This window comes from Parastagonospora nodorum (assembly GCF_000146915.1).
Source record: "Parastagonospora nodorum SN15 chromosome Unknown scaffold_7, whole genome shotgun sequence".
NCBI lineage: Eukaryota > Fungi > Ascomycota > Dothideomycetes > Pleosporales > Phaeosphaeriaceae > Parastagonospora > Parastagonospora nodorum.
In genome coordinates, this window is record NW_001884555.1 from 1,042,732 (window position 1) to 1,063,009 (window position 20,278).

General features: G+C 54.4%; 9 protein-coding genes across 9 annotated transcripts; 7 read left to right on the forward strand and 2 right to left on the reverse strand.

Annotated features, from left to right (window-relative positions):
- Nucleotides 1–1,849, reverse strand: SNOG_05256 (hypothetical protein). The gene is made up of 8 exons (XM_001795613.1): nucleotides 1,788–1,849; nucleotides 1,427–1,641; nucleotides 1,328–1,392; nucleotides 1,202–1,275; nucleotides 1,069–1,153; nucleotides 812–1,018; nucleotides 501–761; nucleotides 1–428 (listed from the first exon to the last, which is right to left on the reverse strand). The coding sequence occupies exons 1-8, from the start codon at nucleotides 1,821–1,823 to the stop codon at nucleotides 82–84; spliced, it is 1,290 nt and encodes a 429-aa protein (XP_001795665.1). The 5' UTR covers nucleotides 1,824–1,849; the 3' UTR covers nucleotides 1–81.
- A 370-nt stretch (nucleotides 1,850–2,219) lies between these two features.
- On the forward strand, nucleotides 2,220–2,807 carry SNOG_05257 (hypothetical protein; the record flags this gene model as incomplete). Its single annotated transcript, XM_001795614.1, has 2 exons — nucleotides 2,220–2,479; nucleotides 2,576–2,807. 2 exons carry the CDS (start codon nucleotides 2,220–2,222, stop codon nucleotides 2,805–2,807), a joined length of 492 nt encoding a protein of 163 aa, XP_001795666.1.
- Nucleotides 2,808–2,815: 8 nt separating this feature from the next.
- On the forward strand, nucleotides 2,816–3,260 carry SNOG_05258 (hypothetical protein; the record flags this gene model as incomplete). The annotated part of the gene is made up of 2 exons (XM_001795615.1): nucleotides 2,816–2,872; nucleotides 3,084–3,260. The coding sequence occupies 2 exons, from the start codon at nucleotides 2,816–2,818 to the stop codon at nucleotides 3,258–3,260; spliced, it is 234 nt and encodes a 77-aa protein (XP_001795667.1).
- Nucleotides 3,261–3,476: 216 nt separating this feature from the next.
- On the forward strand, nucleotides 3,477–5,790 carry SNOG_05259 (hypothetical protein). The gene is made up of 4 exons (XM_001795616.1): nucleotides 3,477–3,845; nucleotides 3,893–4,848; nucleotides 4,898–4,986; nucleotides 5,040–5,790. Exons 1-4 carry the CDS (start codon nucleotides 3,837–3,839, stop codon nucleotides 5,162–5,164), a joined length of 1,179 nt encoding a protein of 392 aa, XP_001795668.1. The 5' UTR covers nucleotides 3,477–3,836; the 3' UTR covers nucleotides 5,165–5,790.
- Nucleotides 5,791–6,271: 481 nt separating this feature from the next.
- Nucleotides 6,272–7,563, forward strand: SNOG_05260 (hypothetical protein; the record flags this gene model as incomplete). Its single annotated transcript, XM_001795617.1, has 3 exons — nucleotides 6,272–6,293; nucleotides 6,419–6,924; nucleotides 7,004–7,563. The coding sequence occupies 3 exons, from the start codon at nucleotides 6,272–6,274 to the stop codon at nucleotides 7,448–7,450; spliced, it is 975 nt and encodes a 324-aa protein (XP_001795669.1). The 3' UTR covers nucleotides 7,451–7,563.
- Nucleotides 7,564–7,945: 382 nt separating this feature from the next.
- SNOG_05261 (hypothetical protein) lies at nucleotides 7,946–11,533 on the reverse strand (the record flags this gene model as incomplete). The annotated part of the gene is made up of 5 exons (XM_001795618.1): nucleotides 7,946–8,346; nucleotides 8,430–10,685; nucleotides 10,881–11,216; nucleotides 11,315–11,384; nucleotides 11,465–11,533. The coding sequence occupies 5 exons, from the start codon at nucleotides 11,531–11,533 to the stop codon at nucleotides 7,946–7,948; spliced, it is 3,132 nt and encodes a 1,043-aa protein (XP_001795670.1).
- Nucleotides 11,534–12,726: 1,193 nt separating this feature from the next.
- Nucleotides 12,727–16,427, forward strand: SNOG_05264 (hypothetical protein; the record flags this gene model as incomplete). Its single annotated transcript, XM_001795619.1, has 5 exons — nucleotides 12,727–12,872; nucleotides 13,200–13,392; nucleotides 13,446–15,475; nucleotides 15,585–16,172; nucleotides 16,222–16,427. The coding sequence occupies 5 exons, from the start codon at nucleotides 12,727–12,729 to the stop codon at nucleotides 16,325–16,327; spliced, it is 3,063 nt and encodes a 1,020-aa protein (XP_001795671.1). The 3' UTR covers nucleotides 16,328–16,427.
- Nucleotides 16,428–17,140: 713 nt separating this feature from the next.
- Nucleotides 17,141–18,861, forward strand: SNOG_05265 (hypothetical protein; the record flags this gene model as incomplete). The annotated part of the gene is made up of 3 exons (XM_001795620.1): nucleotides 17,141–17,307; nucleotides 17,478–18,183; nucleotides 18,232–18,861. 3 exons carry the CDS (start codon nucleotides 17,141–17,143, stop codon nucleotides 18,859–18,861), a joined length of 1,503 nt encoding a protein of 500 aa, XP_001795672.1.
- Nucleotides 18,862–19,399: 538 nt separating this feature from the next.
- SNOG_05266 (hypothetical protein) lies at nucleotides 19,400–19,747 on the forward strand (the record flags this gene model as incomplete). The annotated part of the gene is made up of 2 exons (XM_001795621.1): nucleotides 19,400–19,635; nucleotides 19,699–19,747. The coding sequence occupies 2 exons, from the start codon at nucleotides 19,400–19,402 to the stop codon at nucleotides 19,745–19,747; spliced, it is 285 nt and encodes a 94-aa protein (XP_001795673.1).
- Nucleotides 19,748–20,278: the final 531 nt, after the last annotated feature.

A 20,278-nucleotide genomic window follows, 5' to 3' on the forward strand; every position in this document is an offset into this window, starting at 1 on the left:
GTATGAAGAAGGTATTCGCAACATCCTGAGATTGATATCACGCATAGTGGCGTATTTGTCCACAGGGTTGGTTGTCCAAATCTATATCTTGTCTGCGACAGGCTTTTTGTCGCCCTGAGCTTCTTTCAGCGCTTCACCGGGGCCGTCGGACTTTTCCGTCTGAACAGAAGATGGCGACTCGGTGACTTGAGCGTGGCTGTTCGACTCCTTGTTGTATTTGTCGACCTGCGAGTCGAGATCCTTGTCTTCGTCCTCGTGATCAAACATGTCACTGTCAGGCGCATCAGTCGAGATCTCTGTGCCGTCTCCAAGAAGAATGATGCGACCGCCCATACCGCGGTTCGGCTGGAAGCGCTGATCAAGCTCCATGTCGATGTCATCAGGGTCGTCGTCAATGCGATGATGTACACCAGGGCCACGGAACTCAGCTGCACAATGATATTAGAAATTGAACTATTCAGCTGCCTCGGTAGAAGGAGAGGTTGGATTCTCAGACTTGCCGTACTCTGGCGGCGCACATGGACCCTCTCCATTAGCCACCCGCTTCGCAATATCCTCGTACCACTGCTCCTTCGTCTTTCCATGCAGAAGACCAATAACAGTGATGGTCATGTTGTCACAACCAACACCGCCAGTATCACTGTTCGAAGCCAGACAGTTGTCCATCATGTTCTCGCAAATAGACTGGAGAGGCTGCTTGGCGACAATTCCGCGCCTGACAAACTCGATGACAGCTTGCGAAGATTGGCAATCCCAGATACCTGAATGTATGCGTTAGCGCTGTCTGTATGCGCGAGCTCAAAAGACTAACCGTCGCACGCAACCACCAGAAATTCGTCATCTTCGCTGATGTCGTGTATCTCGACGTCGGGGAAGGCAGTGACTATTTGCTGCTCGGGAGGGAGATCTGCGCTCTTCTTGAACTCGAAATCGCCGATGGCACGCGACAAGGCGAGGTTGCCATTGACACGGCCGAAGTCGACAAAACCGCCGGCTGCTTGAATACGGGCCTTCTCGGCTGCAAATTGTTAGATGTGGTATTTATTGCAACGGAAACGTGTGACTGACCTTCGTTTTGCGGCTTGTGGTCAAAGGAGAGAGGCTTCGCTCTTCCCTTAACTCCGAGGACGGTTCTTGAGTCGCCAGCGTTGGCCTGTTCGCGTAAGTCAGCGTCTAGTGGATACAATGGGAGAAAACATACGCAGTAGATCTTGTCTTTTGACACAACAGCGACTGTGGCGGTGCAGCCAGACACTTCCTCTTCGTACTTGGGATCTGCGCGATGAGTCAGCCCGTCAGTTTGCAGATTGGCTGCGGCACTGCGTACCACTCAGAATGGCCCTGTCGGCAGCCAGGAAGCCGTCTTGCAGGGCCTTCTTAAGGTCTCCCGAACTTGTAGGCTTCTTGTTTTGTTATGATCTGGTGCAGGTGCTCGCCCGTGTAGATGGCCACCTTGTCGCCGCCGTGGCCGTCGTAGACACCGAAGAAGGCGAGTCGCTTATCGGCCTCGGTGGGCTTGCCGCCCTCGGTCGTGGCCTGGAGATCTAGCAGACATGCGTGGGCGTCTTCCATGCTGATCCGCCAGCCCTGCATGGACGAGGTGCCGAAGATGAGTGAGTCGCCATCGCCGCTTTCTGATTTCTGGACGGCAGAGGGAGGTTAGCATTAGATTCCTTATGAGAAGAGTGCGCAAAGGCGACGTGGTCTGCAGGCGGCCGTGGGGAGGCGGACGGCAGCAGACAGCAGACGGCAGGTGCGGGGGCGGGGTGATGCAATGTGCGAATTACCTTGTCGACGACGGGCTCTGAGAGGGTTTGACCCATGGCGTCCGGTTCCTACGAGGACTCGTGGGAAAAGAGGCGGGAGAAGTGAGAGGGTGAGGGAGAGATGCGCGCGGGCCATAGATTTGTGATGCGGCGCTATGGTGTTGTGGGGGTGTCGCGGGACAACAAGACAAGCGCACGGCAACAATGCAAGTGTATACAAATTGATGCCGAGGGGGAGGGTGCCAGTAGGAGCTCGCTTCTTTCAGGGTCTTTTTTCGGGGAAAGAATTGCAAGCTTGGCTCGCGGGCAGTTTGTAGGGAATGGGTGGGAGGGATAACAGTAGTGGGTGAGTACGAGTGACGCTCTCAATCTCCTACTCAGCGAACTGACAGCGCGAGGCAGTAGCTCCACTGCTAGCGCGGTTGTGGCTAAGGCGAGGCCCGAAACGACACGATGACGACCGGCAGCGCAGGTTCTGCCGCCTGCCGTTGCCTCTTGTTTGGTCTTCCGTCTTCCGCTCGTTTGTGTGAGCAACTACGCGCCCTGGGACAGACCCTTCGCTGGGGCGCATCCGGAATCCGTGAGGCGGTGCATGCGCCCCCAGGCAACTGGCGGCATTCTCCGCTCGAATTGCAACAGCTCGCGTGCCATCGCACGGCCAATCTAAGAAACAGCCTCCCGCCTACGGGAACACCTGTGCTGACCGGCGCCTGGTAGGACGCTCCAGCCAATCCTCCAGAAGTCCAGGCCTGGTTATCAGGGTATCGTCGAGCCGACCAACACTACGCATGTCGGCTAATTGACCCTAGCGACTATCTGAACATTGTCCAGATGGGACATGTTCAGCGCAATCGAATGTTTCGACTGCATTTGATAGCGCGCGCCACTTCGCGTGACATCATCGCATACTTGGAAGGCGTTTGGTTCCAACGGCGATTCCGCGCACCGTTCCGAGACATCGCGCCTCTCCACCCGAAGGCTGTGAACTATCGTCGCTCCTTTTGCGGCCACATGATGAATACACCTGATAGGCTTGGCTAAATGTTACCATGGCTTGCCATGGCAAAACTCCAACTTCCTGTCGGAGACCAGCTTCCATACTAAATGTGAGTCTGACGAGACCCAGTATCTGATCAGCCCGCTATTAAGGGCTTTGAGGGCTTTCCATTCATACATACTCAACTCGGTCGCACTCAAATCGTGATCAAACTTTAGTCACAGCGCGCATAGATCCTTGCAGCACCTGTTGAGTTATCTACTTCAACTTTGTTCTGCACTCTTCGGGGTAGGCATCCGATATGCTTTCGGACCATACAGCATGAATTCGCCGTGAAACTATCGCAAGCCGAATCTGAACTTTCGAGCCACGATGAACTTTCAAGTCACGATCACATGCACGACGTGCGCGAGTCAGATGCTTCCCTGCACGAAAGCACTCAGCTCTCCATTACGACACCATACGACCGCGGCTCACCTGCTTCGTACGATGAATGATCTGTGTTGCGCCGACGCGTGCAGCCAGGTTCGACCCAAATTCCGCGTTCGACCTCGGTACATCAGAGAGCTAGACCCAGAACCGGACTAGTTGACCAACATCGAAACATCATAGCTCCAGATCCTCGGTCAATGTCGTAGTGCATTCTCATCTCTCAAACAATCGTTCTTCATCTCTTTCCATTCCATCTACATCTTATCATTTTTTGCATCATACACAATGGGTCAGACACCAGACTGGGTTAAGCAACTAAAGCCCTCTGGCGCTCAAGGCCATGAGTTGCTCGCGGCGGAGCGTGCTGGCTCCAATATTCCCCGTTCAGCAGCTGGAGGAGCTGCTCCACACCAAAGAGGTCATTGAGAGGAAGCACAAGCTGTTGAGCATTCTCAAGGCGGAAAAGGTCTTTGACAAGTCACAAAACTACTTCATGGGAAGGGACAGATCGATTCGAAAGAGCTTTGGCGCGAGAGAAGAGGTTGAGAATCTTGAAGAGGCAACACAACTGGAATCTCGAGGAATTCCGGCAAGCTACTGAGCTCATTGGTGAGCCTGGCCCATACGGTCTTCACGACAGTATGTTCAAGGTCAGTCGCCTCGTCAAAACACCCCTGCATATTACTTATTTCAGCAGGTCACGCTTGAAGGTCAAGGCACCGCAGAACAGCAAGAAAAGTGGCTCACCAAGGCCAACGACTATAAGATCATTGGATGTTACGCTCAAACCGAACTTGGTCACGGCTCCAACGTTCGTGGACTGGAAACCACCGCTACCTGGAACTCAGATGACAAGACCTTCACTATCCACTCACCTCACCTTACAGCAAGTAAGTGGTGGATTGGATCTCTCGGTCGTACTGCAAACTATGCCGTCGTAATGGCTCAGCTCATCATCAACGGCAAGTCTTACGGACCTACACCATTTTGCGTACAGATCCGTGACCTGAAGACTCATGAGCCTCTTGAGAACATTCACATTGGAGACATTGGTCCCAAGTTCGGCTACAACACCATGGACAACGGATTCCTTTTGTTCAACCAGGTCAAAGTGCCGCACATTAGCATGTTGGCTAAGTACTCGCATGTGGATCCCAAGACGAACAAGTTCCAACGTCGTGGTTCCCCAACCCTCGTGTACGGCACCCTGACATGGGTCCGATCAACCATTGTCATGCAAGCCGGTTCCGTTCTTGCTCGTGGTGTTACAATTGCTACAAGATATGCTGCCGTCCGTCGCCAATTCCAGGACCGTGACGCGCAAGCTGGGGAGGCTGAGACCCCGGTTCTCAACTATACGATGGTGCAAATTCGACTTCTCCCCCTGTTGGCTGCAACATTCGCCCTTCACTTTACTGGAAAGTCAATGATGGACATGTACCAGGAGAACCAGAAGAAAGTGCAGAATGCCGGCGAAGAGGCGAAGAAGAGCTCTCGCGGAGCAGGACCTGAGGAGACGAACGCAGGAAGCGACTTGCTTGCAGACCTACACGCTTCCTCTTGTGCGCTCAAGTCTCTTAGCAGCAGTATCGCTGCCGAAGGTCTTGAGGTTTGCCGAAGAGCTTGCGGCGGCCACGGATACTCCAGCTTCAGGTAAGTTCTTAACATCATCCTTGATTGGCTTAGTACTAACAACTTTTAGCGGTATCGGCCCCTGGTATGCCGACTACCTCCCCACTACTACCTGGGAAGGCGACAACTACATGTTGACCCATGCAGGTCGCACGCTATGTATGTCAACTCTCTCCGCTCTTCATTCTCTCCCACTAATCTTGTTTCTGCAGCTTCTCAAGTCAGCCCGCTCCGTTCTCAACAACGAGAAGCCCACGAACGACACCACCGCCATCCTCACAGAATTCCACAAGCGCCGCACCATCGGCTGCGCCTTCGACATCATCGGCTCCAATGAAGATCTTGTCGCCGCTTTCGCATGGCGCGTATCTTTCCTGACCTTCGAAGCCAGCAAGCACCGCGACGAACAGAAGAAGGCCTGGAATGACCTTCTCGTCGATTTCTACCGCCTCTCCAAGGCCCACGCGCAATGGATGGTCGTCAAGAACAACCTTTCCGCGCTTAAGAAGATCGAGGCCGAGGGCAAGGTCGGCAAGGAGACCCTAGACGTACTCATGAAGCTCTTCCGCCTCTTTGCCCTGCACACTCTCGAGCAAGAGGGTTCCGAGTTCTACGCCAGTGGCGCCTGCAGTAAATTGCAGATTCAGCTTGCTCGCACGCAGGCGGTTATGCAGCTGCTCAAGGACATCAGGCCGCATGCTGTCAGGCTAGTGGACAGCTGGGGCTTCGATGACTGGGTCTTGGACAGCTCGCTGGGACGCGAGGATGGAAAGGTTTACGAGGACATGTTCTACAGGGCGAGTGAGCTGAACCCGCTTAACAGGATCACAGTCGATCCTTATCCCGATAGCGATGTACTGTTCAAGAGGGTGGAGAAGGCGAAGTTGTAGAATGAAAGAGCGGATCAGGAATAGAGTTACTTTGAACATGTAGTTTATTTAATGCATGGACTTGTTGATTTTATATATGTTGTCGGTTGTGGTGCATTCTTCTGCTGCCGTACCCGATAGCTCCAACCTGCGGGTACGGCATCAGTTCCACATGCGAACCGACAAAGTCTGCAGGCAATTGGGTTCAGTATAAATTTACAATCACAGTGTCAAAACCTGCTTATTCAGATCGATGCTATGAGATCGAGAACAGATGTGAATCGCACGCCAATTGTGACGATGAAGGAGTGTATCACATGCTGATCATAGATGCATCAGTCTAGGCCGGATGAGTGACCGCTGTCTTCGTAGGGCTGAAATGGTGGACCGAGCGTTTTGAGCTTCGACCTCAACTCCAACCAGTTGCGCTCTTGCCAATCGCAAACACAACCACGCTTTCACCATGTGCTAATCACGCAGCACGTGCAGCAGACAGACGTGGCTTTCGAGACCGGAAGAAGACTAATTAAGATTCAACATTCCACTTCATCACAGAAAAAGAGTATCATAGAACAATGTCGGTCATTCTATGCACAGGTGCGGAGCTTCTACCCCACAGTACGCAGCTCGCAAGCAGCTAACATTGATAGCCGGATATGACCATACGATCCGGTATGTCTTGATTGTTTGTGCATTCCTTTCATCACCCCGCTTACATCCAGATCTAAGCTTCTGGGAAGCCCTAAGCGGCATCTGCTTCCCGCACGATTCCCCTCACCCCGACTCGCAAGTCAATCGTCTATGTATATCGCCGGACAAACGCTACCTTGCCGCCGCCGGACACCACACCGTCAAGCTCTACGACATCAAGTCGACGAACCCAAACGCCATCCTCACCTTCGACGGCCACACGTCCAACATCACCGGCGTCGCGTTCCACTGCGAGTCCAAATGGCTCGTCACTTCGTCTGAGGACGGGACCGTGAAGATCTGGGACACACGCAGCGGTAACGTCCAGCGCAACTACACCCACGGCGTGCCTGTCAACGACGTCGTCATCCATCCGAACCAAGGCGAGCTCATCAGCTGTGACCGCGGCGGCAACGTGCGCATCTGGGACTTGGGCGAGAACAAATGCTCGCACCAGCTGATCCCCGAGGACGATGTGTCCGTGGCGTCTGTAACCGTCGCATCAGACGGCAGCATGGTGTGCGCGGGTAACAACGCCGTACGTTCGCACTCTCCCAACCAACCCAACCAACCCAATCCCACGCAGATTCGACGAATGGCAGCTAACGCAACACTAGGGCAACGTCTACGTCTGGCGCATGATCCAGCGTCACGATACCACCTCCATCATCCCCGTGTGCAAATTCGCCGCCCACTCAACCTACATCACCCGCGTCCTGCTCTCCCCAGACGTCCGCCACCTCGCCACCTGCAGCGCCGACCACACCGCGCGCATCTGGTCCCTCGACACTTCCACCCCGCACAACCTGCAGCCCGGCGACCAGCTGCCGTCCGCCGCCGAGCGCGACCCCGCGGCCTTCCCGCTCGAAACTACACTGCACGGCCACCAGCGCTGGGTCTGGGACTGCGCGTTTAGCGCGGATAGCGCGTACTTGGTCACGGCGTGTAGTGATCATTATGCGAGGCTGTGGGAGCTGGGCAGTCAGAGTATCATTAGGCAGTATAACGGACATCATAGGGGTGCGGTGTGTGTGGCGCTGAATGATACCGCGGTGGGTAATTAGGAGACGCCTGCTGTTGCGCCGAGTAAGAAGCGGGATAGTCTGCTGTGTGAGATGTGGAATGAGGTGGAGATTTGAAAATTGCATTAGCGATGGCGTTAGGGTATATGGGTGTGACTGGACAAGGGGCAAGATTCTTGGACTGGGATAGGAGAGTTGGGGGATACAATTTGGGCCGAGAGGCGTTAATCAAAGTCAAGGTTCTTGTTAGAAGCATTCTGTCACAATGAAGAAAAGTATTGCCAAAAAGACACACTTCCACCAAACACTCCTTGACCTATTTCGCAGCGTAAGTATATAGCATTGCATGATGATAATGTCGTTCCGTCTCCTCCCCTCCCTCATCCAGAGTAAAGTTTCCTCTAAAACGCCATGCAAGAACGCTCCAAAAGTATGCACATTCCATTCCCCTTCCCCCTATCAATATAAATATCCATATTCCCAACAACAAAACAACATTACACGTCGCTACAAAATACAATATGAACATACCTCTTCTCATCGTCCCAACAGTCCCGAGACCCAATTCGCCAACCGTTTGCTACTCGTACTGGGCGTGAAGCTAACCACGCTGTCCGCATCCGTGTCTCTCTTGCGCTCGGGGGTGTGTGGATCGTACGTGTTTGCGCGGGGGCGAGTGGGTGTGCTGTCAGAACTAGAGTCGCTGACTCTGCTGCGCAAACTAAGGGATTTAAGTTTGCGAGTGTGGAGGGAGGGTGTGGGTGTGGAGTCGGGTGAAGACGGCCATGTGGAGTCTTCGCTATGGGAAATCGGGCGAGGCGTGGAGTCGACGATGCGGATTGTGGCGCTGAGGGTGGGCATGGAGGGGCTGGGTGTGCTGCCGTTGGATGTATCCGTCATCGTTTTGAGAATCAGGCCGGGGACGTGAGTCTTTGCATCTGGAGTCGTGACTTCTAGATATCAGCATGGACCAGATATGGAGATTAAGAACAGCTAGGGAGTTATCATGAAGGATTTGCACCTTCAGATTCTTCCTTAGCTTCTTCTTGCTCTGGCTCCTCAGATGCTTCTTCGGCGCCTTCAGGATTTGCTGCAGCTGCCGCGGCCGCGGCGGCAGCGGCCTCGCGTTCTCGCTCCATCTTCTCTGCCTTGGCTCGTTGACGGGCAGCTTCCCGCTCAGCGTTCTCCTTGCGAGCACGCTCGTCTTTGGCCTTTCGTAGACGTTCAACTTCTTCCACACCACCGCTCTTCTTGAGCTTGCCTTCTTCGACGAAATTGCCCAGTTCGCGCTTGAACTCATCGTCGTTTCTGGTAGCGAGCTCGCGTTGTCGGGCCTTCTCAGCGCGCTCAATGGCCTCAAGTCTGCTCTCATGGTTTGGTTGTAAAGCCTTGACTTCGCCGAGCACGCCGTCTCGAGCCTCACGTGGGTCAACAACCTTGTCTAGGGCAGCTGCATTAATCGCGTTCCGACCGCTAGCAGAACGCAAGCCCTTCTGTCCAGTCTGCTCTTTTTCGGTTTCCAGGTTTTGTTGCTTAGTGGCTTGCTCGACCAATTCAAGTGTCTGCGCAGCCTTCTCAAGATCGTCTTGCAAGTCAGCAGCAAGCTCTTCCTGCATGGTAAGCATGTCCCTTTCTTCGCACACAGTCTGCAGCTCTTGCTCCCAGATCTTCGTCCACAGTGGCTTTTCCTTGGCAAGGAAGTCTTGCAGTTTCTTGAGCTCAGCCGTGGCAATGGAGAGATCCTTGGCTGTAACCTCAAGTTGACGAGGCAAAGGTCGGACTCCTCGCTGAACAACATCCTTGCGAAGGTCTTCGACCAGGTCTTGGAGATCGTCGACCCGGTTGACGATTTTCTCTGAGTCATCCTGTAACGACTTCTTGCCAGTGTTGATATAAGCACGTCCGGTATCACCATCGAGTGACGGTAGTGCAGCCTTGACAGCGGTCGACTTGACAGCATTTGCCTTTGTACGAATTGTAGACATACTGGCCTGAATATCAGAAACAAAGGATGAGTATGTTTGCCGCACCACGGCCAGATCGCGGCGAAGCGATTGAACTTCGCTTAGTTGTGCAGCAGAGTTGATACTGCCTTCCACAGGAGGACCACTCGGGATTGGTCGAGATGGCAACAAGGCTGAGTTGCGCGCTGAGTTCAGCGTAGGCGCAGCGGCGATACCGGCCAGTTCTCGTGCTGTCTGTTGCTGCCGTTCTGCTACACGTTGTATGGTTGACTGCTGGTCATCGACCACAGTTTTGATGCTTTCTACCAATCGGCTTAGACCGCCAAATTTGTCGTCGATATGGCTCTTGACTTCGTCGAGTTGCTCCACGTTGAGCACGAGTACTGAGCGATCCTTGACATCGTTGATGTCTTCCAGCTCGTAGCGCACACCCGAAACAGGATCCTGGATGTGAATCTCAGGCAGTTCACCATAGCGATGTGTATCCCAGGCGAACTTTTCGATGAAAGCCAGCTGCAGGCGTCCTGCAGACAAATCAAAGCCATCAGCGAAGACGTACTTCTTGATCTTATGCTTGTACTGCAAAAACAGTGTGAGCTCTTTGTTAGGCTCTGGCGACTGTTCCGGAATAAACTGCTGTGGATGCGGAGATACCGACTTCCCTCTTCGAGATCCAGCTCTTGTTGGCAGAGAAGCGGTTTTCAGGGATTCTTTGGCAGATAGCTCTCCCGCGCTCATGCCCATGGGGTCGGACAAGGGCCCGTTCAACGTCGCACCAAGCACCGGCTTATCCCCCTCAACGAACGTGGGCGCTGGTCCGATTTTGTCCTCTGGGGTCTTTTGTGTGGGGCTGTCTTGCGGTTCTGGTTCCGTGGGAGGAGCTATGCTTGGTACCGAGCTTTGCGAACTTTCTTCGGATATGCGCCTGACGTCGCTTGAATTGTCAAACTTCGTTTCCACTGCGGGCCGCTGCTGTGTCGACCGTTGCCGACTGTGCATCAAAGAGGCTCTGGTGCGCACTGCGTTCATAGACTCCCTCACATCCCGACCCCTATTCGGTACTGGAGAGTTCTGGACTGGTGGAATGGCGATGCCGTTGGTCCCAAGATGCTTCTGTATCTGGTACTGCGAGAAACGCCGTGAAGCTCTTCGTTCCAGCTCTCCGCCTCTCTGCAGTGCAGCAAACGCGTCTTCCTGCTTTGGCGGTGGCGGCGGTGGCGGGAAGTCGACGGCATAGTTTGGTTGTGATGACTCGGGAGGCTTGGGCATGCCATCGTCTGCTGGGTACGGGGCGATGACGGGCATCTGCTGTGCTGTAGTGCTTGAGATTGAGGAATCCGAAGACAGCTGGCTAGCTGCGGTGGATCGGTTAGCTTTTGGATTCGACGGCAGTGAGTCGTATTTGCTGGGGGACGCGCGCCCGGTCACCACCGAAGAGGATCGCGGTGGCAGATTGGGCCCATTCTCTCCGAGTTCAGTGCTTTCGCCGCGTGCAGGAAGCCTCGTACTTTGTGAGCGTTGTTGTTGTGCCTCCTCGATGTCTCCGTTGCTGCCAATGCTGCCCTGCCGTGTGCCGCCGCTGAGAGTGCCATCCCGGCCCGTTCTTTGCCGTAACCGCTGCTGCTTCTTCTTCAGGCCGTGGAGTAGGTTGATGATGATGTCGCGTATGCGTGGCAGGAAGTTGTCGAGGCTTGCTTGCGAGGCTTCTTGGCTGAGTGTCTCCTCTAGTATGCCTCGAAGCAGTTCCGGGACATTTCCGAGATCGCCCGTGTCGACGCCGATGGCGTTGAATGCGCGCGACGCGATGTTGAACTCATAGCCAAGGCGCACATAGACATCGGAGACTTCGCTCTCCGTGGCAGTCCCGCGAGACCATAGCGTTAGGGTTTCTTCGCAGTGTCAGCGGGGGCTCCAGTGCAGTGCTGGGGCGCGTTGGACGAACCGAGGAGCTGCTTCGTAGCGACTAGCAGGTGGGTGACAGATTTCTCTATCTGCGAGAGTTGCTGCTGGGGCTGCATCGCGCAAAGTGTTAGCTGCCGCAGTCGGGCTCTGAGGGTCCAACATTGAAGATGTGGGCGCAGGGCAGACTCACGTTCTTAGGGGCGCGCTTGTGAGACCCCTGCGAGGACCTGACAGAGGCAGATGAGGCCTCTTCGGTCATTGTGAATCCAGATTTGGAAGTGCTACGATGGAGGGAATGGGTGCGACGTGGGAGGAGCGCGCGACATGGCTCTCGGCAACGTTGGGGTTGGCATCGGAAACATCCATGGATAGCTCTGATACGGGTCCGCCTCAGGAACGCCATCCGTCACGTGCATCACTCCAACTCCAACTCAGACAACGGAGTGCTTGCTTTTTTGACATGTCCATATGCTAGAACTGTCTCACCACTACTATCTGTCTGCTGCAAGGTACGCGTGTGTGGCGCAGAATTGCGTTGATGTGTCCCACTGCAACAGACTCGACACCACGCACTTCTGCCATGGTTGCAACAGAATGTTCCAAACACCAGCTCGTTAACACGGAGCACTGAATGACGTCCGATTGGAAGCTAGCGGCCCGAACGCCTGAGGGCTCCCATTTGCCCCCGACTGTTAGCGCACAGCTATGTGCTGCTGGACGCTATGCGACTAGTAGGATAGTTGTAATGTATTGGGACTACCATTCACGAGCGCACTGTGGGGCCGACGCCTCAATATGCCGTAGCAATGGATTGGTGTTTGCCTGCAAAGGTAGGCAGCAGGTGGTATTGTTTGGCATTGGCTGTTTGGCAGGACAATAGGGCACCTCTGCGCATAGTGAGGCGCATCCTTTGAACAGCTCGTGGACAGGGCTTGGCAGCCTGCGAGTCCTCCGTTTGGAGTTCCTGTTGCGTTATCTCACGAGTTTCACCGCATCGTCCCCAGCGACACACACTGGCACCTCCACTCCAACTCGATACCGAGACTCTGCGCACTGCTCTTTCACAGCATCGCGGACCTTGCGACGGCGACTATCAAACGGCTTGCCTCCACTGACCACCACTGACCACATCCCTTCAAGCCTCACTAGCTTCCGCAGCCACCCTGGTCGTTTCAACTTGCCGATCACCCTCTTGGCAGTGCAGCAGTGCACTCGCATTCGACGTCTGGCTACTTTTCCGCGCACAGCCTCCTATAACATCTGCCAAACGCCGTCTGGCTATTCCGGCAGCTCCATTGCACGTTATCCCAAGCCTCTCCGCTGCATTGAGGGTCCTGCGCTGCTCTCACCTCCTCACACCGGTCGCCCTTTCCTCCCCCGCCGATCGCTCCTTCCCACAACCACAATTCCCGACCCGCCCACGGAGCTCACCCGCGCGCCATCTGTCCCTCCATGTCCACTGCTGCGACCGCGAACAGCTCCTCCAATGCTCTGAACCCGGCCGCCTCCAACCCTGGCCGACAACTGAAGATGAGCACGACTGGCAAGGGCCTTGACGCACAGCGCAAGCCTGGTAGCCCTGTCGACGGTGGTCAGAGGTAAGCTTGTCTTTATTTGCTTCAGGCCCGCCTGCATTCCCCTCAAACTCGCTCCCCGATGTCCTTTACCCCTCAACTACCACCCTCCAAGCTGCGTAGCCCTGTCTGGCCACGCATCGTGAGCTTCTTGGACTGCACCTGCGCCCAGCGGTATTCCTAGGTGCAACGCGCGGGCAGTTACAAGGATACACGGTGCAACCGCGCGATATTCTAACGGCCGCAATGGCTGTGTCAGCTACCTCGCCCATGTATACACTATCACCGTTCCCAATATACGTTCTCATTCACTTCTCCATGAGCGCCATGCTAACCAAGTTCCTCTCACAGAAAGCCTCCCGCCCAAAAGGCATGGACCCAGGGAACCAATCCAATCACCCAGCGACCGTCGAACTCTCCCGCCTCCAACGGTGTCGGTAACGTCCCTAAACCTGCGCAGACGGTGACCAACTCGTCCGGCGAGACTGCAACTCCAATGCGGCATCTGAGTGATCGGATGATGTACCTGCTGGCCAACTTGACTGTAAGTGTAGCGACTTGCTGGCTGCGTCTGACCATGCTGAGTACAACTTTTAGGGTCTGCCGGGCATCATTACATTGAAGAATGGCGAGAAATATTCCGGCGTGCTTTCAGGTACCTCGCTGGACCCGAGCGAGCTGCGCTATGTCTTCAAGATGGTGAAAAAGCTCTTACCAGCTGCCAATGCTCAGACGAATGGCTCTGGCGAAATATCTGACGATTATGTTGGCGTTGGAGACTACCATGTCATGTCATTCGACATGAGCGATGTCGCTGACTTCAATGTGAACAATGTGGTCCTTGACAGGTCGCAGGCAAAGGGTTCGAACGGAACCGCGGGTTTCCGCACTGACACTGACATCTCCGGACACATGGCGATACGCGAGCGCAATCTGCAAAAGTGGGAACCCACAGAGATCGACCCCAACATGACCCTGGAATCCTCTGGTCGCTCGACAGAATGGGATCAATTCGCAACAAATGAACGCATGTTCGGAGTCAAGAGCAACTACGATGAGAACTTCTACACCACTACCATTGACCGAAGCGACCCCCAGTATACACAGAAGGCTGCCCGTGCCGAGAAGCTCGCGCGAGAGATCGAGGCCAGCAGCGCTATGAACTCCCACGTTCGCGAAGAGCGTGGAGGTCAGATGGCCGCTGACGACGGCGGAGACGAGGAGGATAAGTACAGTGGTGTTCGTCGAGACTTCCCTCAACTTTCAACTGGCCAGCCCAACAAGTACACACCTCCCGCGAGACGTGCTCCAGCACCGCAAGCCACTGTCCCAGGTGCTCCAATTGATCCTGCAATCATTTCCTCATCGGTTGCACGCCCCGACTCTGTGCCCAAGCCGGTGCAAAGGACCGCAAGCCCTGCGGCACAGAAAGCAGCTGCCCCTGAACCTACAAAGACTGAGGCGCCTCAAAGTACCACCACATCATCTGTTTCTGAGGCTTCCAAAGCCATCCCAGCAAAAGACGATATCAAAACACCAGCAGTGTCGAAGCCTAGCGCAGACCAGCCACAAAAGCCTAGCAGCGCAATCAAGCCAAGTGTAGCAGCGATCCCTCTACGGAAGACTGGTCGGCCGCATGATGCAACTACAAACGTAGAAAATGACCTTCTTGACTCGTTCAAGCAGTTTTCCGCTAATGAGAAGATGCGTATTGCGGAGCGGTCACGGGTCGTTGCGAGGGAGAACAAGGCCGTGAAGCTCAATGATCTGAAGAAGTTTGCACTCAACTTCAAGCTGAGTACCCCTGTGCCTTCGGATCTGGTCCCTATTCTTGCCAAGGACGAGAACAAGCAACAGGCCATCGTGGAGAGAGCACTCAAGCAAGCGCAGGAAACGAAGACCACCCCGCCAAAGACTGCTAGCACATTGGCCGACCCCAAGACCGCTGTGAAACCTGCTGCTCCCAAGCCAGACTCGACGCACGCTTCTCCAAGTGCCACCGTTGATCGACAACAGAACCAACGGGCACGACCAGCACAGCCGCCATATGCGTCAGCTAGTATGCGTGAGCGCCCGCAGCAGCAGCAAAATTTCAATCAGGCTCCCCCACGCGGTCAGGGTCTATTGAGCACCCGTCTGCAATTGAATCATCAGCAACACAAGCAGCAAGGTGGCGTGCCCTACAACAACGTCCCACAACCGATACCACCCCAGGATCTGCGCATGCCCCCTACAGGGCCATCTCAGACCTCTAGTGGTGTTCAGACACCTAACTCCAACGCCGCTATCAGGTTCAATGTCCGCGCTAGCGAATTCAAGCCGAACCCATCAGCAAACACCTTCCAGCCTGGCAACAATCCAAGCACAAACTCCAGCCCTAGGCCGACCTCGGCAGCGAGGCAAGAGCCCCGCAAGCCTCCTGCCGTGACCAGCTTTTTTGGTGGTCAGCGTCCTCCGGTAAAGCAGCCAGCGACAAAGGAGAGCTTCAATGCCATCGCGCGGATTCAAAAAGAGGTACAGGAGAAGGACAAGGATAAGCCCCATGGCAGTGACCTTCCTCCACCGTACCGTACTCCTCCTACCTGGGACTTTCCTTCTGCCAACACTGAGAAGAGTCATGTGCAGATGTTCGAACACACGCCAGTTTCAGCACCACTTTCCGCGCCCCACAACGCAATGGGCAACGGGCCCATGCCACACCAACATCAACTGCCACCTCATCTCCAAGGCGGACAGGTTATACCACAAGGCCAAACGGCGCAGCAAACTCCCCGCGGTCCTCCAGTCCAACCTCACCATGGTCAAGGGCCTTCAACACTATGAAGCACAGCAGATGCACTTCTCTCACTCCACATCATCTGTACACCCCTCACCTCGACCAATGCATCCTTACATGTATGGCGCCCAGCCACAGCCAATGTCCGGATACCCGCAGCAAGTGCAAATGCCGCAATATGGCATGAGTCCAAACGTGCAACACGTTGGTCTGCGTAACGGGCAACCCGGGCCAGTTCATCGCTCCTCCGGGAGGACCACAAATGGGTGGTCATATGATGACGCATCAACCATCCAACGGTCCTCCTATGGGTATGCCAGGCTACCCTCAAATGCAGATGTATTCGCCAGCGCCCAGCCAAGCGTACCCACAATACCCAGGACACATGCCTGGTGCACCTGGCGCAAACGGTTATCCGAACAGTCCACGACCTGGAGCGCCTATGATGAGTCACTCCAACTCGCAACAAGGACACCAACAGCCGCCCATGATGTATGTGCCGGCGGGCGCGCAGGGACCCCAGATGTTCCAAATGCCGCCTGGTTCGAGTAGGTCCTTTGCTTGATGTTTTATAGCGGCACTCACTAATAGCCATAGTGACTCCCATGCGTGCACCTTATGCGCAGCCGCACCAGCCACATTACGGCTCACCGCACCAGCACCATCAGTTCCCTCACCAGCACCGTGGCACTCCGAGCGGTAGTTACGCGCAGCCTATGATCCAACAGCACTCGATGCCACCTCAAGGCCCTCCCACCGGGCCTGCCAACCATGGGCCCGAGACTAGCGATGAGCCGAAATGAAAGGTCACGGCGTCATTCGCTTCACAACGAAAGCGATACGCTCAAGCTATACCGACTCATCGTTGGTGAGGTGGGCTTTGAGACTCTGTCCTGCGCACTTGCAGCACATAACTTTCGTGCAGATGGTTTCAAGCATGAGCGATGGGCGTTGAATGGGCATGGCTGGCGCTCAAAAGAAGGTCGACACGGGTGATGATGGGATGAACTGAGGGACATGCAGAAGGGACAGATGGCCGGCAATACGACAAGGGGCATGACTAGCGACCTCATTCAATGCCTTTTATCGGGCACGGTACAGCTAGCCTTTTGCGAGGTGGAGCGCAAGCACTGCCCCGGGAAGTGAGCTTGATAGGAGTACGAACTGTCGCTGCGCCTAGTTTGACAGATGGTCAAGTCATACATGACTTTGACCACCATAGGAAAATCTACAATCAACTTCAAACTTCTTCTTGGCGCACCCTAATGCATTGTTCCTTGTAATTAGCTATGTCCGCTAAAGTCATGTGTGCAAAGTGACATAAGAGCACACGACCACGCGCACGCACCAAGTGATGCACTAGCGCGTCGCGAGACCCCAGATTCCGCGTTCCGATCTGTCGGAACCTACTTCGCACTCCAGGTCCTACCTCCACACCAGACCTTTACGACTCGAAAGTGCGCCATTCAATGCCCATAGCGCTGTGGCGCAAATAGAAGATCTAGAGTTCCATAGCATGACTGACGCCGCTGCCGAACCGCTCATCCGCAACGACCCGAATGAAGAGGACGGCGATGCAGACGAGGATGTGGAAGTAGATGAGAGCGCGCTGGCGGCGCCAGGATTGTTCATATGGGGGTTGACAATGTGTGCGGGTGTCAGTGGGCTGTTGTTTGGCTATGAGTACGTCTAAGATGTGAAAAAACGATCATGCGCCCCTTATTGTCCCATGTTCTGTGCTGACTACGCGACTGTAGTACTGGTGTAATATCCTCGACTCTGATTTCTATAAACTCGTCATTGTCTAATCGACCCCTTACAACTCTCGATAAATCTCTGATTACTTCTTCAACGTCGTTCTTCGCTCTCTTGGCTTCGCCGCTTACGGGCATCTTGGCTGATGCTCTTGGGCGCCGGAGCATCATTCTCATCGCGGACGTCTTGTTCGTTGCTGGCGCGCTCATACAAGCGTTCTCGACTACGGTATGGGGTATGATTCTGGGACGAAGCGTGGTGGGCGCTGCAGTGGGGAGTGCGAGTTTCGTGGTGCCCATGTACATCAGCGAACTGGCGCCTAGTGCATTCCGTGGTAGACTTGTCACTGTCTCAAGTCTCTTCATCACCGGCGGTCAGGTTGTCGCCTACATCATCGGCTGGCTTTTCTCCACGCTACCACATGGATGGAGATGGATGGTTGGTCTCGGCGCACTACCAGCCGCAGTGCAGTTCTGCATGCTCTTCGTCCTTCCAGAAACACCTCGCTACCTGGTAAAGGCTGGAAGGAAAGAACAAGCGAGAGGAGTGTTGAGGAAGGTTTATGGTCTTGGGGACGGGATGGAGAAAATGGTTAATGGCGTGCTGCGCAAAGTCGAGAAAGAGATCCTCGAAGAGGAAGACGCAGCCGGGCTTCGAAACGTCCCTCAAACTTCTAAAACTGGCTGGTCTTCGAAAATCGCCAGAGTGCAAGACAACTTCTCCCAACTCGTCAATGTAGGCGGAAACCGGCGCGCCCTCATCATCGCATGCATGCTACAGGGTTTCCAACAACTATGCGGCTTCGTAAGTCCTCCCCACCACTTCCATTTCCCACACTAACCACTCACAAAGAACTCCCTAATGTACTTCTCCGCCACAATCTTCCGCCTCGTCGGCTTCCACAGCCCAACCCTAACCTCTCTCTCCATCGCCCTCACAAACTTCCTCTTCACTCTCCTCGCTTTCCACTTCATCGACCGCGTCGGCCGCCGCCGCATCCTCCTCTTCTCCATCCCAGTCATGATCGCCGGCCTCCTCCTCTGCTCAATCGCCTTCCTGCATGTTGACCTCACCGGCGAAGCCGGCTCTTCCACGCTTTCCAATCGCACATGGCCGCTAGTCATCCTCATTGCAATGGTAACCTACGTCGCGGGCTACGCCACAGGTCTCGGCAACGTCCCATGGCAGCAATCAGAGCTATTTCCGCTGCAAGTACGTAGTCTGGGTAGTGCGCTTGCGACGGCGACGAATTGGGGGAGCAATACGCTTATTGGGGTGACATTCTTGCCTATGATGGAGTTTTTCACGCCGACGGGCACGTTTGGCTTGTATGCGGGCGTTTGTGGGGTGGCGTGGTGGACGGTTTGGAAGATCTATCCTGAGACGGCGGGGCTGGGGTTAGAGGACGTTGGGGGTTTGTTGAGGAACGGATGGGGGGTGGAGGAGAGTGTGAGAGGGTTCAGAGAGAGGAGGAAAAGGTAGAAGTGGCTGGAGCGACTCACACGCTTTACCTAGCTACTTTGCAAGTCAGTCGATAAATCTAGGAACATGTTAGTGGACTCTGCATTTCCCAAGTCATCTCTTGGGCTCTATGTCGCCGTCACGATTGTACAATACGACCTCCAAATTTTGTTGAGCAGGATACGACTCTGCTCCGATATGGCTGGTGCGGACATTGTGGAAATGTGTACCAATCTTTCAAAAGGCTTCATAATTTTATACTGAATAGGTCTGATCATGTCCAATAGTATCAGGTCCCCAGCCATCTCGCAGCAGACTGCTCGTCCAGTCGAGCCGTAGTGTATTTCATCCAGAGCGCGACCAGCTGCTCCTTCCATCCTCATGCCTCTTTTAGGTTCAAGCTCATCTGTTACAGACAACCACGCAAATCCCGAGTTCTGTTTATAGACACATTATCTTCTCACACGTCCGCTCGTGTCTTCGTCAACGACCACGGCCTTGAAGCCACGCTGTATATCAGCACGTCCCAGCACAGCGTCGGGATATCGCACTCTTCATGATGGCGACCGCGCATGACGATGACTTGCCGAAGCGCAGGGAAATGGTCCTGGAATTTACGTTGGGACCAGAACATCAGCTCCACTACGTAGTTCAACCCAAAGGTGTCGATGGCGATGGTTTGGATGAGCCTGGACCTCTCATTGCTTCTCGTCCAGGATGCGAGACCCCTGAAATTAGAGAGATTGAACGTGCAGGTAGCATCTATTGGTCTATTGAGGGAGAGGGAGGAGTCAGGTAAGAAGGACGAGACATGGGCTGCGAGTATCTCGTGGAATAAATGAAATAAATTTGATGAAGAACGCTATGGGTAATTGCATTTCACAATGGCGTCGTTACGAGATTCTGATCCAGCTCAGTAGGATGTCTTTATCGATTTCCTTCCTAGACAAATCTTCGTCGATCGAATCCATATTGCTCTGTATTCACTCACTTCATAGTTCCACTTCATAGTCCCAGCATGTGGCTCATCATACGCATCATGTGTGCTTGTTCGCCATGGCTGAAGCGACCCGTCAACTCCAACTAGTTGCTTTTTGCAAGTCAGTCAAGGCTTCCAGTGTTATTCTAGTGATTTTTAACACTTTTGCACTCACCTCGAGGATGCCAGACCGCCGTCGTGATCGAGCATAGAAAGCTCCAAGTCAGGCTATTCGAAAAACGCTCTTGCTACGGCAACCAATGCTGAGCTGTCGAGCAACGGATCATGTACTCAATAATCTAGTGTCCCGGGAGGGTTCTTCAACTGGCGTACTTCGAGACGCAATAGACCTGGAAATATCATTATGCCCTGGAAGTTTCCCAGATTTTCGAGCTCGTCCACATAGCATCTTGCTGCCGTCGCAGAGACGACGATATGCTGTATCAGGCTATGATCCTT